Below are 26,941 nucleotides of genomic sequence, written 5' to 3'. Positions count from 1 at the left end.
CCAAACTTGACTCATCTCATTTATTGCAAAGCTTAGTTAATAATCCAAAGTGATTAGCAGTTAGTTTTCTTTAATTATTAGAAAATGAGAACCTGCATACTTTGAATTAGTAATCAAAAGGCCTAATCAGTATTGTCAGCTCTTAAGACGTGTGCACCAATGGATGGGAACAGAAGCACAGAAGAGCCTAATAAAGGAAGCAGCCAATCAATTTATTGGTTAAGACCATAGACAGACAGATGTGGGTCAGGGCCAGCTCCCACTCATGGCTATTTACTTGTGGCGCTTGATAAGCTTTAACTTCTTCATCTGGCAATAGGGATACTATTGACATTCTCTAGAGTTTTAAGGATGACAGATAGTATAGACAATATTTCAGATTAAGTCTAGCTCATATTAAGTACTCAATAAATATTAACTATTAATATTATTATTATCAATAGGAATATTTAGCTTTAAACATATTTTATATCCAAATTTAAATGTGTAGATCTTATATTTTGTCAAATTGCTTCAAATAAAAATAACAAAGCCACAAGGTATCACAAAGAAATGGTATGTACTTAAATAAGCTTGGGGAATATAAGATCAATGAAAATTAAATGGCTCCTTTAGAGCAGGACTTCTCAGAGCTTTTAATGTGGTAATATGCATAGTGAACATCCAAGTTACAGAATTTCCTGTTTTTTTTTTAATTTTGATTTTTTTTTTTTTTTTTTTTTTTTTAATATAGAGTGTCTCAAAGAATTAGATTTCCAAAGAACATACTACACACTTTGGGGGAAGTTTGGTGGACTAGATGATTGCTCAGACCCCTGTCAGATTTAAGAGTAATAGTTGTAGAGACGGAAGCCTAGTGAACAATTGTCTAACATCCATTTTCTAACCCCTTGCTCCTCGAAAGTGTGGTCTGTGGAACAGGGTGTTAGAAATACAGACACTCAGGCCCCAACCTAGACCTAATGGAAAGGAAGAAACATTTTTAATAAAATCTGCTGGTGATTCATATGCACATAAAGTTTGGGAAGCCCTGGTCTAAAGAAAGCCAGCCTTGTCACTGGGCGGTTGATGATTTTCTGCAGAGATCTGTAGGCTGGTATGTCTTTTCTGAGCATGTCCAGGTCAAGAGACATAGATACAGAGGTGTCTGTTGCTTAGGCAGTTGGTCATCACTTATCTTTAGTGAGGTTTCTCAGAGGGCAAAGGAAGACGTCTCTAAAGCTTAAATCAGGATCCCATTACAGTAGTGCTAGAAGCTCTTGGAAGCATTGCTGAGCTTTGCTCTGTACTTGTGCCGATTTCAAATCTTATTAAGCCAGGAAGTAGTGCCTGGCAAATGGTTTATCCTGCCTTGGCTATTCATGCTTCCCAATTCATTTTTATTGTACTAATTAAACCTCAAGTGATATTTCAAGTACAGATTGTTTTTTCCATTATTGAGTCTTTGGCCAGCATATTAATGCTGTAGAATTAACGTGAGTCAGATGCTTACTCATTTGTGGAAGACTTTACATTTAAAAGATCTAGTCTTGGCCAATTTTGCACAGATTCCTTTGGAAACTGCTATGACAGGGTGATACAATTTCTCTATAAATAAAAGAGACTCATTCTTCCTCACAAATAGACATGTAATTATTTTTTTATTGAACCAAATTCCTGGATCATAGATCTGTACTGGTATTTATGGTCTGTGCCAAAATGGATATAGTGCAGTCTGGGGAGGTAGTATAGTGTCATTGTGAAGACACTGCTTTGGGTTCAAATCCCAGGACTATAGGTACTTGAGCAACTTTAGAGGATGTATTTGATTTTTCCAAATTTTATGATCTTTATTAATTCAATGAGGGAAAATACTTAACTTTAAGATTGGTTGTAAGGATTAAATAAAACAATAATTTAAAATATTAGACAAGAATATCTGGTTCAGTGAATGACCCCCAAATGTTGTTATTGTTACTGAAATTAAGCATTTTTAGACTTGTTAGTCATAGAAATCTAGGCTTGAAGAAAAAAAAAAACTACATTAGATTTTTAGAGGAAATTAGATTATGGCATAAAATTCTCTACTGAGAATTTCTTTATTTTAACCTTTTCTGCTCAAAATTTCCAAACTATGAGATACATTTATAAAAGGTAGGAAATTCATCTGATAGGTTTATACTTGAGCTACCGAAAGGAGTGGCTCCAAGCTCCATTGGTGGAGTCTGGCTGTGGAGGAGGTTGTACCTTAAGAATAAGCACTGTGTCAGGCTCCATGGTCCTCCAGAATCAGCAGATAAATCTATAAGTACAAAGAAGATGACAGAGGAGTCAACAAAGCACACAAATTGCAAGCTGGAAAGGACATAGATGAGTAGTAACTGCCTTAAAGGATGAGAATACTGGTTACCACGTCGGCAATGGGGAAAGGCTGGGGGAAACTTGGTTTATATTGCAGAACTGCTGCAAGGCTCAGGAAGTGAGAGTACAGGTAATGCCAAATACAGGAGATTGGTTGAAAGTCTATTAAGCAGTTTATCTTATTTTGTTCCATAAATCCCAGATCATATTACTCTCCTTCATCAGCAGGCTTATTCTCTAAAGAGGATAAAACAAAGGTCATGAAGAACTCCAGATAGAGTTGAGGCTGTGAGAACCATAAGAAAATGATGGATTTACATATGGAATATTGCTATTTCTAGTCTTCTTCCTCTCCCAAGCAGGACACTGAAAGAACAATGTCTGAATAATTTGACCAGTCCCTTCCCCAAAATGATTTAATAATACTGACATCAGGGAGTACCCAGTAAAGAGGCCAATAATATTGTGCTACAGTGAAGCCAACAGTTAATAAATACACAATGCTTCTAATGCCTAATTCTTATGGATGTATAAATGGCCAAGGGTCACCAACTGTTTGAGAAAAACTTATAATATGAAAGACAAAAACAAAACAATCTAAGGGAGAAAGAAAAAAGCTACAAGAAAGAAAGTTGATTTGGAGAAAAGAAAAATTTAAAAAGAAATTATCATTAATGTCTCATAATGGTCAGAAGAGGGATTGCACCCATGAAAGAAAAACAGGGTACTATAAAAAGAGAAGACCATTCAGGAACAAAACGTAAGCCTTGAAAACTAACAACATGATAGAGAAATGAAAACTTCAAAAGTGAGTTTGAAAGGTAAATCTGAGCAAATCTCCCTGTAATAGAACAACAAAAAAAAGGAAACTAGGAAAGAAAAGGGTAAAACATTTGTTGGAATATCCAGAAGGTGCAATGTCCAAATAATAGGGTATCTAAGTGGTAAGAAAGCATCGCATCATAGTTGAGATGGCATTGTTTTTTTTTTTTTTCTTTCTTAGCGGTACATGCCACAGTGTTGTATCCTATAATTAATGCTGTCTTAAATTTGGTAGTATAACTATTACGTATGGTGGCTCAGCTGTTAGTGGGGTTTATATTTTTATAATGAACTTTATCTAGACAACCTAATTTCATAGCACATAGAATGATACGAAGACAGAGTATGTTGAGTGTGCTATGGGCATGTGGAAAGGGCTGGCCTTCTCTGTGAAAGTGAGCCTGGTTCTCACTTCCATAGCGAGAGGTCAGTAGATAATGTTAAAACAGAAAAATCAAGAAGTAGCAATATAAGCACAATATTTAGTGATGTAGAGATCAATTCCCAAAAAAGAAGTTAAAAGGGATGAAATGTGCGCCTCTGGGTAACAGGAAATAGTACCTTGTGGGTGAGGCGAGATTACTGTTTTCACATAGCAGTTTGAATATATTTTATAACAAGCTTTGTAGAATTACAGACTCTTCAAACTATCGACTACATATTTTGATTTTGAAAAACACATAGTTTAAAAAAGTCACCTAGATCATATCACTGACTTCAAGGAGGTTTTTCACTAAGTCCCTGTCTTATATCTTACCTTGACACACTTCTTAATAAATTGGGAAGCTTGATAGGCATAGAAGTTGTCACCAACTATTAGAACTAGAAGAAATTAGAGCTAGATCTTATATTTGAACAGCTTAATTTTGTAGAAATTAAAATTGGGAGAGGAAATAACGTCCCCAACTATGAGCCAGGTGTAGGATTTAAGGCTCCTGACTCCTGACCCAGTTCTCATTCCTGTTAACTGTGCTGCCTCTTGATCACTTATATATGCTTCATTGTCCTATATAACTCAGAGAATTAGGGGTCTTTTTGAAACCCAGTGAAAGATATACATTGCTCTCTATTGGGTGCTGGCAGGAAGGAAGAGTTCTGAAGAGATCACACAAGTCAATGGATGCTAGATCTTGTTGACTGGCAATTGTGGAAGAACAATGAGACATGCTCTGTATAAATCTTGTTTCAGTCTGGTTTTAGTAATAAAGAATAATGGCTTTGTTAGTAAGGACTGCATCATAAGGGAAGGGTTTATGCATAGTATTGTGAAGATGGTGGGTCAGATACCACTAGGTGGGTGGGTTAATTGCAATTTAATGGCTTTTGAAGATGAATTGCCTTTTCTGACCTCCGGGTTACTCCTGAGTTAATGATCTGTCATAGTTCCATGGGACACAGCTGTTGGGGTGAATGCAGTTGCAAGTAGAGTTTCTGATATCCAGCGAGGGACTAGCTTTACTGGCAGGACCTGACATTGTTACACGTTCTGAGACCTGCCTTCATGTGAAATACTATGATTCCTACGTGGTTACAAGCAGCATAAACACCCCATAGGTGTGATAGTTTAATGAAGTGATAGCGTCATCAATAAAGGAAAGCTAGCTTTCCAAATGTAAAACTATAAAAATGATACTCTCCTGAAGTATTGAAAAATGTTTATAAGGTTCAAAATTTCTTTGGATAATATTTTCTCAAGGTTTTTCCAACAAAGAACTTTCCATTGGAATAAGGATCCATATAACTTTTTTTTTTATCATATCATAAATAGGATGACCAATTTTGCCATAATATTTAACTGTGATTTATATAGTTTTGAAATATTGTAATACTGTGATGTTTCAAGCTTCATGTCTTTGAAAAATGCTTTGAAACTACATTTTCTTCTATAGTCTGATTCTGACTCTTTCAAAATCTAGGTCTGATTTTGAAACCTAGATTTCAAAATCATAGTCTGACTCTTTCAAAATCTAAGTCTGGTAGTGGATTATATTTATGAGTTACATAATGCAAAAAATAGATTTATGCAAAAAATGTAGATGCCTTTCACCCTCTTGTTCTTGACTATAAAAATGTGGAGGGGAGGAGATGGGAGAGATAAGATGGTCCACACAAATACAGTATCTATCTATGTGCAAAGAGCTGGAGTAGTAACTGTAGAACAGAAAAAGAAGTAGAAGACATAGTTCTACAAACTAGTGTTTTTTTAAATGAAAAAATAATATTTTCAAGAAATGTGTAAATTTTTTTTTCTAATCTTATTACTGCACATTTTTGGTTCACTTTAAGCCTGTAAAGCTTATCAACCTGGAACTTTTTCAGATCAACATAAATCAGTCTCAGGAAGTAAATAATTGTTAATTTTAAAGCATAAAGAGTTTTTAATTTATTGCTCTCATTATGATAATGCGTTTAACTATTCATACATATCTCTGTTTACTTTTCTTGTTCCACAGGTTTGCCATCAGCAAATTTGGCAGCACCTAACCTCACTGTGGAAGAAGGAAAGTCTATCACGTTATCTTGTAGTGTTGCGGGTGATCCAGTTCCAAATTTGTACTGGGATGTCGGTAATCTGGTTTCCAAACATATGGTAAGGCTTTTGTTTGGCTCTGTGTTCATATAGAGATGAGAGTGTCTGAGAACTTAAGATCGTATTAACCTACGATCATTTAATATTTTATAGGGCCACGAACGATGAATTTTTGTTGTACATTTACTTTCTGTTTACTCTTATCTAACAAAGACTAATGTAGGTTTGCATTTTAGTTATGTAAACCCAATACACTGGAGAGTTTCTATGTCTCTAGTGAGCATTTTCGTGTCATCATGAGCAAGGTGAGTGACTCTCCTTTTCTCTAGGAGGAAAGTAGGTAGGAGTTCAAGGATTAAATCAACTTCACATATTAAGCAATTGAAATCTAGAGAAATAGAATGACTTCTCATTTACTCCTTTGCCTGTCTGATTAGGCTGGAAACATTTTCTAATGTTATCAATTATTTTCTCTAGGTAGGGGAAGAAACTCCAAATCTTATCAGTTTGGACCAGTCCTAATAAAGATTATCTTTGTCTGTTAATTCATTTGTAGAGTGAAACAAGTCACACACAGGGCTCCTTAAGGATAACTAACATTTCATCTGATGACAGTGGAAAGCAAATCTCTTGTGTGGCAGAAAATCTTGTAGGAGAAGATCAAGATTCTGTGAACCTCACTGTGCATTGTACGTAATCAGATGGGCATGTGTTTTTAATAGCAAATAATCGTAGACACACCTATATTTGTTGTTGGGGCACTTCTGGGTGCTGCTTAAGTGTGTTAAAAAAAAAAAGTTTATGCAATGTTTTGTGCATCCTTAATTAAGAAATGTTATCAGCCTCTTTCACTTGTTCTATTTCTGCTAATCTCTTGCTCATGTGCTGTCTTTCCTTTAGGCTCTTTTTTTGATCTTAAGCTTGTCCTCTTGTGCCTTCCCCTGTCTTTTTTTTGATAGAACATATTTCGAGCTGTTTATCTTCCTCTTGTTAATGTTTTAGTTTAAATTCTTATAAACCAGTTTCTCAAAATTTTTTTCTGTTTAAAAGCAATATGAAGCTTAAAGTTGTGATACCTAAAGTATTAGGCTGGCTGTTCCCCAACACCTACTTGTACTGTTGATACAATAAAACCTCATTAGTTTGACATCAAGTTTCTGTGGGAAGGTTAGAGGAGTCCTACTTAAATTATTGAAAATTATTATCTTCTGCAAAAATCTCTTATTATTATATAAAACTTCTAAATTTCTGTATAGTATAAAGCTAAGATATGGGATATTAATGCTTTTTAAGTATATGTACATTATTTTTTAGTGTTATGAGTAACATGACACATATCTTAACATTCCAGATTGTGGTGTTCAGTGGGAACGTGTATCCAGTAAAAATCACATATACTCTTCACATCATTGCATATCCTGGGCTGGCATGGTATAAATTAATGAGGTTTTACTCTCTTTAGATTAGGATTTGGATGAGAAAAAACTTGGGTGTGCATGTGTGTATATACGAATACACACTACACACATGTAGACACAAGGTGATGATACACTGGTTAATCTTCACACATAGCACACACTTAGTATGTGATTGTTGGAGTGAACGACTGAAATCACTGTCAGTACCACCACTATGCCCAGTAGGTACCGAACTTATAATTTCTCATTATTTTGACCTACCCAGAAGCCTGAAGTCAGTGTTATCCCCAAACATATGCAACCAGCTTCCAGCTTTATGTCCTTAATCGGCATCTCTCCAAAAGCTCATTTGAGCATGGTGGAAGGAATAAGTGGGGCCTGGGCATGGGGACCTGGGCTGGTGGGAGGAAGGTAAGTGTGGTCCCTACCCCATTGTGGTCTTTGTGCTTAACAAATAGGGACACTCAAATTCCAAATTTTCTCGCTTTAGGTTAATATATATATGTGGTCACCATGGTCTGAAGAATTAACCTCATCTGTCAGAGTTTAGATAAAGAGTAGAAGGAATAAGTGATACAGCATGTTAACAACTAAGATAACATCAGCGGTGACCTCGCTCAGGGTGTATGGGTTAGCAGACTATGATTTATTTTTCCCCGTTGTGTGAGGAACATATATGACTAGGAAGCAATGAATGAGAGGGCAGGACTTCTGGATTAGGCATCCGGAAACCTGGATTCTTGTTTCAGATCTGCCTTGCTCAATAATCTTGACCAAGTCACTTAACCCTATTGGACTTGGGCTCTTCATCTGAAATGTGATGCTATTGGGTCTCAAAATGATGTTATTTGTGTAATTCTCAAAGTCAGACCACATTAAAATAAACAATTATGAGGGGTTTTAAATACTTTCATCTAGGATACTCTGTTTAAAGATGCTGCTCGATAATGTTTGTTTCCCCAAAGCATAAAGTGCTTTACATTTAATGTTAAAATAATCTCTAGTTTGTTTAGTTAGGACTTCAGACATTTAGAGGATCAAAACATTGACATCTGGAATCCTAGCCAAAATGGACTGTACTATAATGAAATGCGATGCTTTTAAAGAGCATTTACTATTGACAATCGATGAAAAATAGCAATTTATCATACTTTATAATAATCAATCAGCATCAGTAGCAACATTCATCGCATTGATCACTTTGATCTGTTTTAGATAACTTACACGAGACTGGGGGTTCAGACAAGATTTCCAAAGTCATTTTTGTCATTATTAGTATCATTTAGTGAAGTACTGTAAAAATAGTAGCCTTCAATGTTTTGGTGGTGAATGTACATTATATCAAGGCATATAAACCAAAGTCAACTTCAATTGAACCCTCTCCACTGTCAGAATCTCTGGGATCTGTTTGGAGCTGGTTCCCACATTGAATAGATGTGAAAAATGACTGCAATGCATGGGTCTTAAGCAAAGCGGGGAAAGGAGTCTCTCTGAAGCTCTCTGTAGGAAGTTAATTCAGCCTTGATGATGATACAAAATACTGATGATTCCAGGGTCGCTGGTCATGTGTTTTCTTAAACTGAACAGTGGTTGAATAAAATCCCCTGTTGATGACACAGAAATCTGGAGATGGGGAAAATTCCGAGCTTTCTGATGCTATTAACTCTCTCTTTTTCAATTTAGTTGCTCCAACTATCACATTTCTCGAATCTCCAACCTCAGACCACCACTGGTGCATTCCATTCACTGTGAAAGGCAACCCCAAACCTGCGCTTCAGTGGTTCTATAATGGGGCAATACTGAATGAGTCCAAATACATCTGTACTAAAATCCATGTTACCAACCACACGGAGTACCATGGCTGCCTCCAGCTGGACAATCCCACTCACATGAACAATGGGGACTACAAGTTAGTAGCCAAGAATGAGTATGGGAAGGATGAGAAACAGATTTCTGCTCACTTCATGGGCTGGCCTGGAATCGACGATGGTGAGTCCCTGATGCTTTTGACTCTGGAGAGGTCTATTACTCAACTATGGACAAAAATCATATGTACAATAAACCAGCCCCCAAATCAGTGGTTTGCAACATTAGTTAGTCTTGGGTCTATAGGTCAGCCAGGCAGTTATGTTCCATGCGGCTTTATTCTGGGGTTCCGGGTGAGGAAGCAGCAGCTACACAGGAGATCTGCTTTCTATGGTGACTGTAGAGTTGTAGAGTATAAGGGGACAACTAGAAATAAGGCCTAGGTTCAAGACTGGCACATGGTTTCTTCAGCCCATATGTCATCGGCCAAAGCAAGTCATGGGGCAGGAACTCACTCCTTTCAAGAAGGTGTGTGCGGGGCGAGGGGAGAGGGGAATGAATAATTTCGAACAATAATCTGATATACATGTATTATTTTTATCTCAAATGTTTAATGAGATTTTGTACACACAATGTCAAAACTCTTGCAAAACCATGAGCAGCTTGGTTGGCTGTGTTTAGTTGACTCCTGAGCTGTTAAAGAAGCATTTCCTAACCCTTTACCCATTTGGAATTCAGAATCATACCCCGTCATCCATGGATGAGAAACCAGTGTCTTAGCATGTTTTGCTGACCTGGACTGACTGAGTTGAGGTATCTTTTCTTTTTCTTTCTTTTCTTTCTTTCTTTTCTTTTCTTTCTTTCTTTCTTTCTTTCTTTCTTTCTTTCTTTCTTTTCAGTGGCTCGCTCCCATGGAGACCTCTGGCTGAGATGAGGAGGGCGAGAAGTGCAGTTGTCCCATTTCTTTTCCTCTCTATTCCCAACTCTGCTCCCTCTCTTGCATTCTGTCATTAGTCAATGGGAGGTCACTTAATGTCCCTGGATTTTACTTTCCTCTGTAAAATGAAAGGGTTGCCTTCCAAAGTATTTCTCAAACTAAATATGGCAAAGGGCCAGTTCGTTCTTTCTTTTTTCTTTTCTTTACTTTCTTCTTTTCTTTTCTTTCTTCTTTTCTTTTCTTTTTTTCTTCTTTTCTTTTCTTTCTTCCTTTCTTTTCTTTCTTCCTTTCTTTTTTTAAAATCAGATCCTGAATTGTTTTTCTAGGACTGGTAATAGTTCTCATCTGGTTAGGAAAATGATGGCTAGCATCAAGAGTCCATCCTGTGGTCAGCAAGAGAATTATAGTGTAAGCTCCAGTAACAGCAAGGACGATTATCACGCATTTTCCTGCTTCAGATAACTGTTGTTCGGTGGAGTATTCTTACTTGCTTGGTCTTGTTGCCCAATGGCTGTTGCCATTGAGGAGGCCAAGGCTTGTGTTTGGATATTGGAACTTGTACATGAATTGAATTTCTTACCGTAATCACTCTGAGTTAATCAAAGCCACACAAAGATCGCTTGGCAGAGGGAAGGGAAAATAGAAACTTGGAGGCCTATGAGGCATGGGCTGCTTGGGCAGCACATTCTTGACTGGCTCACAGGGCAGCCCCACGGTCAGAGGCGATGCATGAAAAGCTACCTTCACCAAACAGTAAATGGGAATGCCATTATTCTTGCTACATAATAAGCTTTCCCATTATCCTGGTATTTATTAAACAGCTATTTAAATATACAAGCTTCATTAGCATGTTCGAAATGTGATTTGAATTATATAAATTTGATTTACAAACAGCCTTTCAGGAGCATGTAAAACAAGCTGTGTTTGGACACCTTACCCAGGGACTCCTGGCAGTTGTCTTTCCCATTCGATCTTCCTCTTGAGTTTAGCTGCTTGGCTACATTTGCTGTAGTAAATCTCTAGATTTCCGTGTTTTTTTTCCCTGCATATTTGGAGGAATACAGTTTCATAGTTAAATCCAGAAACTCTGCTTTGGGACAACTGCTTTTTGCTAATTTTTAAGTGAACTTTTTATTTGCGAATAATTTTAGGTTTACAGAAAAGTTGCAAAGACAGAGTTTCCAGCTACCTTGCACCCAGTTTTAACTATTGTTAACATCTTGCGTTACTGCAGTACATTTGTCAAAACTCAAACTGACATTGGTACATTACTGTTAGCTAAACTTCAGACTTTATTTGAATTTTGCCAACTGCCTTTTGAAACTGTTGGAGGTGAATTTGATTCAAGATGAAGGTCAGGCATTTAAAAGTTTTAGAAGTGGTCTGTGTTCTTTGATATATGCACAGTTCTGTCCATGTAAAGCCAGGAGCTTCTATTTTAGGTAGGATTTTGATGTATTTTGTTTTGAACATCTCTGTATGGTGCCAGTATTCGGTAGAGCTTAACTCCTCTTATCCATGTGGCCTCATTTTTATCAGTCATTTCTGTTGGTTTAACTTAGTGATAGGAAAGAAATGTTTTCTGGCTTAAGAATAACTTGAAGTCTCTCAAATATTCTCTTTCAAAGAAATAATCATTTATTTAGTAAAAATAAAAATTAAGCTCAATTTTATAAAGATGGGCTTTGCTCTCCTTTCCTTCCCTCTTCTTGTTCATTTATTAGTTTAGTCAGGTCTTTAAAATATGAACATCTGCTTTTAGAAAAGACTGATTTTGTTTTTTCTCTTTAAGTATTTACTCAAGGACCAGCTATCAAGGAGTAATAAATGAAAGTGAAAATGAAAGAGACTTGGCCCAGAATGATAAGGGATATAAATGGCCCTTGTGGGCCATAAACCAGTGTGACCAATTAGAGCTTGACCTCACTTGGCTTGTGTGATACAATCTTTGTGGGTATTTACGAGATTTGTGGCCATAGCATACAGATAATGGCCTTTCTTAGAATTGATTCCTTTCCTTCTTACCCACCCTTCAAAACTAAAGAAAAATAAACAAATAGCAAATATATATATATCAGTACCCTGCTAGTCTAAAGGTACATTCCAAGTTGAGGACAACAGGTCAAGTTTGGTTTACATTCATTTAGTATTTTTGCTGTCATCATATAATAATTGATGAAAAAGTTTAGTCTCACAAATCTTTCTGATAAAAAGTTTCGGCTATATTTTTACCAGTTGTTTTGTTGAGATCTTTTTTGTGTGTGTGAGTTTCCTGGCTTACAAGGAAGGAGGCAGCCTGGGATCACAGCTAAGCCAGTTTACATTACCATACAAAGTCAGAAGAGTTAAAATGGCAGCTCTGCTGTCCTGAGAGTGTGTGTTCTTCATTCAGCTCAGAACTGAGATTTCCATGGGATGGTCTCCTTGTTTAGGAATTCACTCTCTCTTTGGAGCTAGAGAATGAAAAGTGTTGAAGGAAATTAAAAAAATAAAAACAAATAAACAAAAAGCCCCTTAAACAGAAATGGCTGAGTGTGGAAGAAGATGGACTGGTTGGACATAGTGACAGTCCTAATTGCCTTTAATACTGCATGGCATGGAGATACTGGGCGTGGTGGTGGACACTCTGCTTTCTTCTTAGAGGAGGGGTGGGGCAGAGTCTGCGAGCCAGCATCAGATAGGCCAGAAGGGTGCTGCACAGGGTGTGAGGGTGTGAGGTGGGCAATAAGAGCCCCATAGAATGTCTTTACAGAGTGCTGGGACTTTGCAAACTCTTACACTAGACCCAGCCGGGGTGTTCAGGGAAAGGGCAGATGTTATCAGCTATTTAGATGCCAGCAGGACCCCAGATACTGAGCAAGTGCTTTCCCATCTGTCAATCATTGGCAGCCCGGCTAGTAACCGAGAAATGGAGGAAAGCTTTTTCCAAACTTCAAACACTAGATTGATCATTTTGATCCCATATTTGGAACTGAACTCAGCTTGGTTCAGTTTGGGGTTATGTTTAAAGCACAAAAACGTCACTTTTGGCTTCAAAATGAAATCTAGAGAGTGGTAGTGTTCATCCTTCTAGCACACTGATGAGCACTGCTTATGACAATCAAACTATTTTATTTCATTTTGTTTTTTCATTGTCCCTTTAAAAATTTATTCATAGGAGTGAATAATCTTCTCTGGTACCGGGAACAGTAGTGTCTGTCTCTTTGGTGCACATTAGAATCAAATGGGGATTTTTAACTATTATTTTATCATTTCATTTTTGATACACATTCCTGGGGCCCACCTCCAGCAATTCTGATTCAGTGACTCCCGAAGAGGCTTAGACTTTGGCATTTTTTGTTTTTAAGATTCCCCAGGGACTCCAGTGTGCAAATAAGGGTGAGAGTCGCTCGTCTGGATAAGAGCTCTGACCCAAGTAGGATTTTTCCGCTCTTTATTGAGTAACAGACAATCCTTTGGTCACTTTAGGTTGTAGACAAAACCTTGGTCTAGAAATAGTATGTCCTGTCTAAATTAGAAATCAAAACTCTAGACTTGCTTTAAGGGCCATTCTCCTCTCCTCTCTCAGTTCAGGCTGGCTACATGGGGTAGGGGCTGGAGCTTGCTAATGAGGTTTCAGCCTCTCTGCTGTCCGCAAAGGGGTTGGGCATGGGGGACAGATGGAAAGGAAGTGTTTTTCCTGGTGCCTTTGTCTCTTGGGACCTGGGCATGTTCAGGGCTGAACCCGTTACGGGTTCTTTGGAGATTCTGCTCTCTGCAGTCCCCTTTCTTGCAGTGCCCATGACAGGACACAACTCTACTGCAGCTGGCGGAAGCAACTCCTTCTTCAGCACCCCAGATGCAGCTTTGTGTTTTTGGGACCCCTCTGCTCCTCCAAAGGGGCCTGTTGTCAGGACCTAAGACTCTCCACACTGACTTTCTCCTGTGCTGCCTACATCTGATCCACAGGGGTAGCCCTCATGATCTCTGTCTTGCCACCTCTGGGTATACAGGTAGCACCCAAATGCCACCTGCATTGTGCCACCGCAGGTTACTTTAGCCTTCTCTGGCAGGAGTCAGGCACTTGTCTGCCAAACCTTCTGCCTGCAGGGAACAAATTCAAGTTTTCAGAGTGGTGCCATGGAAGCCCCATGGTGCGTTAGTGGCGAGGACAACACTTTTCCCCAAAGAAACTTCTAAGTCCTTCCTTGTTCTCTCCTTTCTGGGACCTCTTAAAGTCCAGTGTGAATCAGACATTTCAAAGGACATAGGTCCAGCTCTTAGGCAGCTTTTTTGTGAATTCTGCTGTGTTTCCCTCGATGGAGGTAGACACCGAGAGAATAATAACGAAGGAACCCATTTCCCACCTCCCTTTGCATTTGTGCTCTGTAACCATTAGGAGAAAATTTTCTGCTCAGAATGGCCTTTCCGCCAACACTGGCCTTGTCCTCCCTTACCCAGAAGTCTGGGCTGGCCCAGAGGAGAGAACCTTGGAGCTCTGCTGCTTGACTACGGGAACCTTCTAGACTTGGACTTTTAAGGGGAAAACTAAGTTAAAGTTTGATTTCTAGAGAGGGTCGGGAAATATAAGCCCTCTCTGATGTCTAAGCTCTTTCTCCCTCCTCTTCCCATTTGCGACAGGGCCCAGAGGTATGCCACTGGGGACAAAAGACATTCCTGCCCTTACCCCTACTATTTTGTGTAGCCACTGCCAGAGAGTACCTACCGCTTCAGTATTTGCATATCTAGCTATTTTTTTTTTTTAGATTTGCTTTAAGTTCTATTGTAAAATTGCCATCCTTTATGTCTACTGGGGCCTTTCGCCTTTGGTTAGACTTCTCATAGAGTTATAAACCAGAGCTTCTCGAACTTTAATGAGCATAGAGATTGTTTAAGAGTAAATTTTCCTGTTAAATGCAGATTCTGATTCCATGGGTCTGGAAAAAGGCCTAAGATCATGCATTTCTAATTAGCTTTCAAATGATGCTGTTGCTGCAAGCCCTTGACCACACTGAATAGTGAGGATAGTTCTGCCCTGCAGAATCCAGGGGAAGCCATGGAAGAACTGGTCAGGCATCCACCAAAATGACCACATTGACTCCTCAAGGATATCAATAGTTATAACGATAAAAATAGGGAATAGTTGGTGCACCGAGATGCACTCTAGTTGAGGTTAGCAAAAAGTAAGATAAATTCAATAAGTGACTTAAGGAAGCTTGGGAGAGTGAATAAAAAGTAGAGGTAGTAGTACAGGCATACTCATAGAAAGCATGGGTTTACCTGAGACTTTCCCCAAGATCCTTCTGTATCCTATTTAGCTTACAGGCCAAAAGTAAGACTTGTCTGAGATGAAATCGATCCGCTCTGTGGCTGTCATTGGAATTCAATCCTACATATAGAAAAATCATCTTCATGAACACAAAAGTGTGTATGGAGGCCGAGTGGAGATTAGAAGTGGTGAGGGTGTTTTTTAAAAGCAGAATTTAAAGCAGAAATTAATGGCAGAGAGATTGCTCGTGAGTACCATGAGGGAGAAACCTGGAGCCTTTGTTAGTATCTTTTAATCAGATAGCGCTTTCAAGAATTTTCTTGGCCAGATATTTCTATGAACGTGAACACGTTGATTGTTTAAGAGTAAATTTTCCTGTAGAAATCATTACCCGAGTGACTAATAGTTTAGTCTTGGAACAAACCTCGCCAGAGCACTAGATGAAAAAATATCCATGGTTTAAAGCTTTCCATTCTTTAGGCAGTACATAAAGAGTGTCTCTATGGCCCACTCATTCAGGAAGAATGTCACAGCTCAAGAATGCTCATTCACACAAGCAGTGGGAGTTAGTGACTTATGCTTCCTAATTCGGGAGCAGTTGTCTCCTATGCAAAATTCGCGTCAGGAACAAACTATAAATACTGGAAGAGTTTTCCCCACAGCTTCTCATTCGTGCCATTTTACCATCAGATTCATGACGTCTGGATGAACTAGAGCTCTCTGCAGTGCTTAGAATTGCCCTCAAACTGGCAGATTTAGATTTGGTGTACTTAGGCCAAAGAATGTAGAGAAAGGAAATTCTTCCAAATGTCACACACTGAGGAACTAGAAACTCCCCCAGTACTTGCCCCTTAAGACATTTGTCAGGACCCATTTCTTATCCTGGGAGAAGAAAGGAAAGAAAATTACACCTGCTTTTCTGTTTTAAATAACTGTGAAGAGTCTTGTTCGGCCATAGAATCATAATAATCATGATAATTAAGATTTATACTTAAATAGCTCTTTATGTCTCAAGAGTACTAATGTTAATTAATTATGCTTCCCGAAGCTCCTGAGGAGTTGCCAAAGCCAATGCTATTATCCTCTCCTGTCTCATGGAAGTCTCCTTTGGTACAGAAAAAGTGAAGAGACTCCCCATGCTACGTAGCGCATTAGTGATTCAGCCAGGAACCCAGCGTCTGAACCCCCAGTGTTTTCAGGTTCTCAGTTCAGGCAGCCATTCAGAAAGGGAAGCGAAGGATCTGGGAATCAAAAGATGGACCGCCATGAGTTAGAAGCACTATTGACAAAAGACAGTTTATTTGAAAAGAGCAAACCTTTTGCTATGGCTTTATCATATGGGAGTCTTTGAAATATTTTTCAAGATCGCACTAAAGAGAGTCTAAAAATAGAATTGAAAGAAAAGTCTTTTTTTTTTTCTTTTAAGGCATTAGAATGAGACTAAAAGCTTAAAGGAGGGAAACAGATGTGTCTTCTGGCCTCCACCATTATTTTTATCTCTGCAGCAGAATGCAAAATGAACCCTACTGTCAGACTACCTATTTTCCCACAATTAAAAAAAAAAATCCTACAAATGTGTTTCCTATAATTGTATAACCTTGCAGATAAAAAGTTTTACTCATGAAGATTTACATGAAGTCATAAGATGTGCTTGTAGGCCATAACTGAGATTAGAAGAAGGAAGTGAAAAAAACTCTCATTTAAGTCATTTGGCATGGAATTAAGAAGATGGTGAAGTGCTTTGCTTTGGTGTTGTTTTGGCGGCGGGGGGCGGGGGAGTGAATTTATCATCTGTGTTTAGAAGCTTAAATGCCTCTCTCTTGGAGGTGTAGACATCGCTCATTTAGTACAGAGCTTTATCATGAGTGCACATGAGGCCGTGATAAGGTCGTCATTGTTTTTTTCACCGGAAGTGCTTCAGGCTGCTCTCTGAAACTCTTAGTCCTCTTCCCATAGTTCCAGACAACAGACCTTAGGTCAAGAACAAAGTGCAACTGGTGTAGCACTTGGAGACGCTCAACAAACTTTGCAGAAAATAGACATTTCTGCTTGGCGTGCATCTTCTTTGGGTTGGCAAGGAGTTGTAGCTTCTGCACTTGAGTGGGCTGTGGAGGGAGAAAATGGTTTGCTTCCTGTTTGGAATGCAGTGGGTTGATGAAATTCCCATTTTCTCTTACGGAGATTCTTGACTGAAGCTTTAGGGCTTGATGCCACCTCCTGCTGCCTAGATTTGATATTTCTTACCTGATGAGAGCGACTAGGATAGTATTCAAGGTAGCATAACCCTTCTCGAATCCCCACTACAAGTATATTACTCGTCAGATGCTACTCATTTATCTTTCACTCATTCTCTTTCCATTGGCTTTTTCCCTTAGAGCTAGTATTTGCCTTTCCTCAGTCACCTTTTTGTCTTGAATATCTCCAACAGCAGTGTCTACCTTTTAGTATATAACAATATCTAATGAACATATTTAAACTAAATAAAAGGAACCAGACTTAAAAATGGCAGTCTATTTTCAAAACTTGACCATTGCCAGAAATCTAAAAAGGAAGTGGTGATTTTTTTCCAGTGTCTGCATTTAAAATGATGATAATAATTATCTCACTATTGGAGTGTAAATGCCATGGGAGGTTTGCTTGCCTGAGAAGTTGCTAGAAGCAAAATACTGTGCTTGATGAGCTGAGGTCAGCTCGAGTAATGTAACCCTTGTTTTTTTTATAAACTCTGTCTGTGTACCCTCCCAAGTGCCAGGCTTCCCAAATCTTGGTACACGAAGAGGCATTTCTTTATTGTGGTGAGTAGGCCCTCATCAGACATAGTACAGTATGCTAGGGAGGGAAAAAAATCACTGTTCCTCCTACATTGTTTTTCTGTGAGTTTCATAATCTTTCACTAAATTTGGCTATTCCTGACAATAAAAGTAAAGTGACAATACATCTCATACATGTGGGAAAATGAAGTTAGGAAAGTATAGTGCTTTTCAGAGAGTTTAGATGTGATCTAATTGCTTTTGCTAGTAAGCTTGGTAGAAAAGGCATGCACTGATATGAATCATAAATCTGGAAAACAACCTGTTTTACAGATTATGCACTAACCTGTTTACTTTTGATTCTACCCCAAATCCCATTTTCCTATACCTGACTTTTGCTACATTGAATTAATTCGATGTTTTGAATCTTCTTAGAGGCTTTATGAGGAGTGTGTTTGGGTGTTCCCTTTCTGTGATGAGGCTGATTATACCTGTCTGTCAGTCATTTCCACTGAGACCCTTTCAGTGTGTGGCTTAGACAAATCTGGCTCCGAATTCTTACCAGAGCCTTCTTACTTTCTTGTAGAATAAAAGCGATGGTGACTGGGGATCTCAGAGGGCATGAGAACAAAACAGAGTGACTGACTAGTCCCAGTTTTAAAACTTCAAGTCCAACACCTCAGGAATCCCCTCAATCTCAGGCAGTTGGGATGGAGGGTCATCCTAGTACAAATGAACGTCCTCATACTTATATCTAAACATTTAAAAAATATAAATCAAGTTAACATCTTGTTAAATAAAATGGGTGCTATCCTCCTCCAAATACATGTTTATAATGACCCGGAAGGCTAAGTTTGAAGATTGAATTCTCAGACTCTTAAAGTTCCAGGCTGGAACCTACTGGTTTTGGTAGAGCTGGTTCCTATCCATGGCCAGTACCCTATGCCTCTGACTATATAGTGAGAAGTATGTGAGAAGTAATGAATGTGCATGTGGATGCCCCATCATTTGTCTTGGCTGAGTCCTCGCCTCTGCCTTGTATCTTGAGCCAGAGGGTACTCATACTCGTGGTGTCACCACCCATGGGCTGACAGATGTAAAGGAAAGGCTGGCCAGTCCTCAAAAGTGTGTTTGGGGCCTGTGGGAAAGGAATTCTGGGTCCTGGGCACTTGGAATGAGGTCTAGAAGTGAAGATGGACTCTGGTGGGCAGGTAGCCTTGCAGATTCAGACTGTATGTTGAGGGCACAATAAGAAGGACACCAGAATAGGATCTTTTAAAGTCATGGATTATTGAGCAGTTAAAAGAATGATTTGCTCACTTGGGGTTATAGAACCTTTTCTTCAGCAGGGCTAAAAAATCCTCACAGTGAGGGGATACTATTTGGTCCATGCACTTTGCAAATGAAAGAACTTCAGCAGATGGGTGGGTATCCTGCAAATGATATCACCAGAGCTGCCATTGGGATTTCCTGCTGCTTTATTCACTGAATTTCCTCTCAAACTGAAGGGCAGCCTGCAAGGCCCTCCTCTGGAATGTTACATCAGCTACAGATAATTCAGATACTACATATTGATATATTGTAAAAACTACTTTGAAATGATGATTGAGATGATAAAACTCAAAATAAAATTGAAATTTGCAGGAATCAATGACTGCACAAATTGATACAGGGCCATCACATGTGGCTGCACAGGTTGTGCACTGCACAATATCAGGTGATGCCTTTCACATAGACTGCAGTCTGAATGGCACCCCACAGAGTTGTACAAAGCACGAACTGCACAGAAGTATGCAGCATCTCTGAATCTAAGTGCACAACCATCTACTTATTATTTTCTCCTGCTAAAATGATGTTCTTCTAGTTGAACTGTGTTAAACTTCTAACTTGAACATTAGGCCACTTTTATTTGATTCTTCATTTAGACTAACCTTAATTATTCACTAAGGAATACAGGAATAGAAAAGTGGCTCAACTATCACTTTATTTTAAATAGTATTTTTTTTTGGCTAAAGGTTCAGAAGTGAAATGAGAACTGAGTAAGCTTTATGGTTTGCAAGTTTTACTTTTTCACATGGTAAGTGAAGACTAAAAGTGGAGGAAATAGCTTTGGAAATTCATTTTGTAATCACTAAAATGTTACATCAAAGTTTAATTTTATTTCCAAGTAGGCTTTCATATAGAGACTCAGCTAGTTCTGAATGGAGAATAAGTAGGAAATATTTTTGTCACCAGTTCTTGTTGTGACTTAAAAAAAAAAGCTTAAAAATGTTTTTACAAATTCTGATGGAACATTTTAAAACAGAATATTCTGATTGTCTTGGTGAATACAGCCATCCAAAAAAATTAAATGGGTATAATTTTGCATTCTCTCTGACATATTAATTTATAATCTCTTGTCAACAATTTCATTAGAGTAAGTACACTTATTTTTCTGTATTGTGTTAGGGCAAAAGAAAAAAAAAAGGTTTATTCAGCCTTGGCAACCTCCCTAAGACCAAGAAGAGAGCAAACTTGTGCTTTAGATATCATTATACAGGCTGGTTAATAACATGTTCATGAATGCAAATGGACTTGCCAAAACATAGTGTGAAAGTAACCCCAAATCATCAGAGAATAACAAAAGTGGTACAGAAATGATCTGCCTCTGGGATAAAAATACCAAAATTGTGATTAACCTGGCCAACCGTATAATTGAAATAGTAAAAGAAATTCATTGATTGCTGTGGTTTTTCCAGCTAAATTGATTTGTGATTCCTGTTTATTCTTTTTGAGAGGGGTGGAAGTTATAGACTGGGGAAGGGAATAGAGTTAACATGAAGCAAATGGAGAATTTCAGGTTTTATTTACTTGTCCTATAAAACAATCTATCCAGTTATAAAATCTTCAATATATATTTAGCTCATTTTAGTGGGTATAAGTTAGTATTTTTTTAAACTCTGAATGCATACTTACAAATCTTTGCTTTGTTTTGCTTTTTAGGTACAGACCCAAATTATCCTGAGGTAATTTATGAAGGTAGCTATCATGTTGTCTTTATTTTGTATTCTTTTAAAATGTTTGTGTAAAATGAAATAAATCAACTAAAAGAACAGCTTTAAGCTCAGTTAAATATACATTTCAAGTATTACATCGGCCAAAATAATATTTCAAAAATCATTCAATATTGATGGCAATTTTCCCTTGATGTTTATGGTGCCTGTAAATAGCATTTTCTCTCTTGTGCTCTGTTCTTGGAAGTAGTAAATCCATTCTGCTGTAACATACAACTTGTTTCTATAATTGGGAACTAATTACCTGTTTAAAAGCCATGGCTACCAAGAAAAGGGAGGTGTATCAGTTTCTAGTTATGACGGTAAACTCCATTCAAAATCGTGTTTCTTATATAATAAGGAACTTTGGCTCGCAGACAGGAACCTCAAAGATAGGACATGTTTTAGGGTGGGTTAAACCAGCAGCTCAACCATGTCATCAGGGACCCAGGTTTTTTCATCTTTACCCTCCCCTTCCCATTGCACTGGCTTCCCTGAAGCCTGGCTCCCCTTCTGGTTATTAGATGAGGCCCCTTAGAGAGGATATTGTTCATATCGCTGGGGGAAAGGGAAGAGCTTCCGAAAGAGTTCTATAAAAAAGAGAACTTTTCCAGTAACCCCCACTTGGCCCTCCTTGTATCTGATTCAGGACCCCATGATCCATTCTTGCCTCCATTATTGATAAGCAGGATGGATTAACCCTTGACTAACTAGAACTCCATTAGAGATTAAATTAGTTTCCTCAGAGGATGTGCTCGAACTCCTTGAATAAAATGGGGTTCCCTTAGGAATGTGGAAGGGAAGAAACGAAATGGTCCACTATATTAGCTTTTAACTGAATATCTCATCTATGTTTCACTATTTTAATTGAAGCCAGGGATTTTTTAATAGGTGTGAAAATCCATCTTTAATGGATTTTCATACCACCTTCATGACCAGGAGGCCTCTGTTTGGGGAAGTGGCAGGATAAATTTTAACACTTGGCTTGAAATTTAAGATTCATTAAAAATTAGATTGGTTTAAATGTTATATTTATACATTTATTTTATAAAACATTCTGTTCTTTAATTTTATATTTTGTATACACATTGCCATTTTCTTTTTTCTATAAAATGATCCTGTGTTTATATGTTTATTATATGTGTATATTTAATTTGAGCTAGTTTTAACTGGGGAATTATATTGTCTTTACCGGCTTTATGCATGTTAAGCTATATTTCCTTCAAGCTGTGGTTTAGAAGGTTTTGTGCATACGATTTGTATATTTTTGTTTTTATTTGTCTTAGTATTAAGACAAATAAAGGAAGGTTTAAAGGAAGAGTATCTCAAATTGTACCACAGAGAGTATCTCAAATTGTATCACAGAGAAAGGTTTAAAGGAAGAGTATCTCAAATTGTATCACAGAGAAGTATGTTTGAATTGTGATTTTACAATTTAAAATTATGTTTCGGACTCCTTTCCAATAACTTCAAGACTTAATGTCATGTTTCCTTTGGCCTCAGATCCCACTTTAGGTTTTTGGGTCAAGATGTCATGCTATTAAACTATAGATGCTTTAATGATTTAATTTTGCATGAGTGTCTGATTATGATACGAAGAAGGAAAATAAGCAAGTAAATGATATCTCTTAGTGTTTGATTGAAATTGTTTTAATATATTCAAAATGGAAATGGTGAAAATTTAGTTTTGGAGTTAATAATAAAGTGGCAAACAAGTAGAAAATAGATACTTTTTGTTACTTTTCATTCACATTCAAAGGAATGCTATGCTAATGAAAATATAATTTAAATTGGTTATCCTGAGGCTTGCATGATAATTCTACTGAGAGAAGTTTAACTGGGGCTGACTTAATGAAGTTGTTTGTTCAGGATACAAATTGAAGGCACCATATCTATTTAGAATAAAAATACAGAACATTTATATACAACATTGTCTACAATAAGTTTAACAAAATTTTTATGACTTTTATACGTAATTTTAATAAAAATTTTGCTCACAAGAAATCAGTCATTAATTTTCATCTTGATCCACTTGAAATACAGTGATATGAGAACATATTTGTACAATTCTAAATACTGTATTGGTACAAGTCCCTGTCAGTTAATTCTGAAACAAATATCGATGATTCAGAACTCTTCAAAAAGTTCATATGTGGACCCAAGTTCCCTATCAGTGCTGATTCCACATTCCATGTTGAGGGGCTGCCTCTTACTCAAATAAGATGCATCTGCCCTGCGATTGGTGCTGCTGATTTTCAGTCTGGTTCATGTTTAGGCTCTGCCACCTTTTTGCCAGTTGACCTTAGACTAGTCAATTAACTCTCCTCAGCTGATAGTCTTCTGTAAAACTGGTGGTTAGACCCTTCCAGGTCTATAAATCTGTGATTCTTGGATGGTTGATTCTCTTTCGTATTTATATTAAATTCCTCATCAAAAAAGGGATATTTCCTTATGTGCCAAGAGAAACCCTAAACCTGGTTTAGAATTTGACCAACAAAACAGTGATGTAAAGATTTGAGTTGAGTACCGTTTTGGCACCGTACAACTCCAATACTACAATAGCTGGGTCCTGTTCCTCCCCAGCTAGGCTGTCAGTGGTTTGGGAATCTTGTGATTTGTCTGTCTTTGTTCTGGGTCACTCTGTGGCCTTGTGGTTTTTGGCAGCCTAATGACAACTTCATGATTCCTTCTTTTTCCTCTTTCTCCACCTTTAGATTATGGGACTGCAGCGAATGACATCGGCGACACAACAAACAGAAGTAACGAAATCGCTTCCACAGATGTTGCTGACAAAGCTGGTCGGGAACATCTCTCGGTATGTGGAATAAAGAGTTGTTTCCTAGGTCGGTTCTGAGCATTTTGGATTCCCAAGTATTGAAAGAAATGGAGCTGCTTCAATGCAAGTCTTTCAGCGAGACATTTTTATTGTTCAGATGTTCGGGATGCAAATTGGGCACTGAAGTTTGGAGGAATTAAAAGAAAGGTTTAAGAGGAGTGATAAAGGCAGCTGTATAGCCTCTGACTTATTGCTAGTGGTTCTTGTTTTAAATATCTCTCCTTTTAAAAGTTATTGGTAGAAGAGCAAGAAACCAGCTTTCTTATTCAGGCACATGTATAATTATTCCTGTCTTACACACCTTCACACTTGCCTCCTTAAATATTTTAATACAATTGTCAGTGCCCATCAAATATAAAGCTATGATGTGGGAGCCGATAAAAATATGAATGAAACTCAGGTCCATTTTTTTTTTGGAGTTTATAGTTAAGTCAGAGACCTGAGATGTGAATACCAGCGCCTAAAATACAAATGAAGGCTGAGCAAGGGATTTGAGAGAAAGAAATAGAAGGGCAGGTGCTCTGTTTCTTCCTGTTGGGAGAGGAAGAGGAGTCTTTGTGGGACAGGTGGCATTTTCCATGGTGTGTTCAGGATGCTTGAGATTTGGACATAGAGGAACAGAAAGGAAGGGGTTTTAGGTGTGTGAACAAGAGCTTGGAGGTTAGAAAACAGTCTTGATTGGAAGGTAAGGTATGTGAAAGGTGGCAGTTGGAGGCAAGGTTGGAGAAGTTAGTTGTGCCAGGTCATGAGGTTTTGAAATACAGTGACAGGTGGTTAGATTTATTGTGCAGTGAGGAGGCATCGAAAGGGGCTTGTGAGAGCCCCAGGATCACATGGCTTTAGGATTCTGTGGCAGGGTGGTCTGTCAACTGCTCAGGTAAAAACCCAGCAGGCTTCCTCCATTTTTATCTTTCCTCACTTGTCGTGTGTGCCCAGTTGCATGTCCTGTTAACTCTGCCTCTTTATAAATTCCAAATCCATTTACATCTTTCTACTTCTACTGCCACAGCTGCAGGCTAACCCAGGAGTTGGAAAAATAAGGCCCATGCAGGCCAAGTCTAGCTCATTACCTGTTTCTGTGAGGTCTGCAGGCTAAGAATAGTTTTCACATTTTTAAGTGGTTTGAAAAAAAATCAAAAGAAGGATTTGTGAAACTTTGTGAAATTGAGATGTCAATGTTCATAAATAAAGTTTTATTGGAATGTAGTCACAGCCATTTACATATTGTCTGTGGCTACTTTTGTGCTACGATGAAAGATGGAGTAGATGCAGCAAAGGTTGTATCACCTGCAAAGCTAGAAACATTTACTATCTGACCCTTTACAGAGATATTGTCACAGTTGCTTATTCTTGAATGACTGCCACAGCCTTCTACCCTGTCCCCCTCTTCTACTCTGTTATCTTCTGGCCTGTCTCCACATAGCAGCCTGAGTGACCCTTTTAAAATACAAATAATTCTCAGAGTCTTCTCAATAGTGTAGTACAATTTTATTATAAAAGCCCAACTCTTGTCTATGGCCATGCTACCCTGAACAAGCTCGATCCCATCTGATCTCAGAAGCTTAGCAGGGTCGGGCCTGGTTAGTACTTGGATGGGAGACCACCTAGGAAGACCAGGTGCTGTAGGAGCAAAAAATAAGGGATTGTAAGCTGACAAGGTCCTTGAAATCTGTGAGGTCAACCAAGGGTTGCCTCGCCTAAAAAAAAAAAAAGCCCAACTCTTCATGGTGGCTAACAAAGCCCTATGTATCTTGCCCAGATGTTTTTCTGACTTCATCTCCCACATCTCCTCACTGCTTACCACCTGTATATTTTTTAATGCTCTTTTGTATGTTCCAGCCTTATTCTTGTCTTATAGGCTTAACATCTTTTGTTCTTTCTATAAAGCATGCATTTCCCAAAGGTCATCACATGGCTTTAGCTAGGGTAACCATCAGGCAGCCATTACCTTGTTTTATTTTCTTCTGAGTAGTTATTATTATCTGTAACTACCTTGCATTTTATTTATTTACTTGTTTAATGTCTTTTTCCTTCCCTAGATTCTTTAGTAGGATTCTTTGTATAGTGCTAGAATAATGCATGGCACCTAGGAGGTGCTCAGTAAAAATTAGACTGATTAGACTTATGGTGAATATTGTAGAATGGGTTGCAGAACAGAGAGATTGTAAGCAAGGTGATGAGTTAGGGGTCTGACACAGTAATAAAAAGATATGATGTATATTTGAACTAGTGGGAATGGGAGGCTCAAAAGATGCATGTCCAGTATATGGAGACAAACACACATTTCCACAGATGACTATATGCATTACATTGAAATAGAAGGACAGATGCCTTGGTAATTCAGCTGTAGAGTGCTTTCTACTTCCTGTCTTGTGCGATCATTTCAGTTTTTCTTCTTATATCAAATTGCTTAATGTTTCTTGATTTGCGAAAGTTGTTTGTGTCCATAAGGAATCCGAAGAACATGTGTTAAACCCACTAGTGTGTTTATATCTCAGTTACTAAAAATTACATCAACTTCAATTTCCTCATTTGAATCCTAATGATAAATTTAAGCCCCTAACATATCTCGGTGATGTTCGAACTGTCTATAGTAAGGCCGCTAGAAGGCAAGATCAGTGAAAATAATCTTTGTTCAAAGTCTGTATAGTACAACTCCATATGAGGCCCCTAGAAATCTGCATGAGAGGTGCAAAGCAATGTTTTTTTTTTTTTTAATGTAGAGAAAATTTTAAAATTATGCATGCATCAGATATTTGATATATAAACAGTCACTGATTACACTGAGGATCATTAGATTAGAAAAAGAGCCAGAGAGCTGAGGCAAAAGTTAAAGGTGTTGTCAGACCAGTTGGAAGACAGCCTTAAACACCCTCCTGTTCTGACAAGTGCCCCTCGTACCTTGTTGGATTTTTGGAGGAGGGCAACTCCTTGTTCTATGCTAAGAGATATCCTGAGATAAAAACCAGCCAACCAGCCAACCAAACAAACAACCAAACAAACTCATCCCTACTTCTCTCCCACATAAAGACCATTACTACCCCAACACATACACAGTACATGAAACTGTATCTCTCATACTGTTTTTGAAGAAATGATTCTTCTCATTATCAAATGAATCTTTGTTTATTAAAGAATTCTTTATATTCAGAACTGCTTCAATAGAACTGCTTTAAATATTTATTGGCAGATCGTTAGGTGCTTTTCAGCAGGAACTCTTTC

At 38.1% G+C, this 26,941-nt stretch overlaps 1 protein-coding gene and 1 pseudogene across 9 annotated transcripts in view; both read left to right on the top strand.

The window, feature by feature from the left end:
* NTRK2 (neurotrophic receptor tyrosine kinase 2) overlaps window positions 1–26,941 on the top strand; it is a 318,904-nt gene that overhangs the window by 47,069 nt on the left and 244,894 nt on the right. For 8 of the 9 annotated variants that reach the window (XM_015592644.2, XM_025049745.1, XM_006916083.3 and 5 more), the window contains 5 exons: window positions 5,616–5,752; window positions 6,249–6,381; window positions 8,794–9,099; window positions 20,834–20,869; window positions 23,598–23,698. In XM_015592644.2, the coding sequence (XP_015448130.1) occupies window positions 5,616–5,752; window positions 6,249–6,381; window positions 8,794–9,099; window positions 20,834–20,869; window positions 23,598–23,698 (713 nt within the window). The remainder of the gene's footprint in view (window positions 1–5,615; window positions 5,753–6,248; window positions 6,382–8,793; window positions 9,100–20,833; window positions 20,870–23,597; window positions 23,699–26,941) is intronic. The other variant, XM_025049746.1, reaches the window with a different exon arrangement.
* On the top strand, window positions 25,230–25,348 carry LOC112483155 (annotated as a pseudogene).

The sequence above is a fragment of the Pteropus alecto genome, unplaced genomic scaffold (genome assembly GCF_000325575.1).
Source record: "Pteropus alecto unplaced genomic scaffold, ASM32557v1 scaffold206, whole genome shotgun sequence".
Lineage (NCBI taxonomy): Eukaryota > Metazoa > Chordata > Mammalia > Chiroptera > Pteropodidae > Pteropus > Pteropus alecto.
The sequence above is the reverse complement of the archived record's forward strand: the minus strand, read 5'-3'. Positions and strand labels throughout refer to the sequence as shown.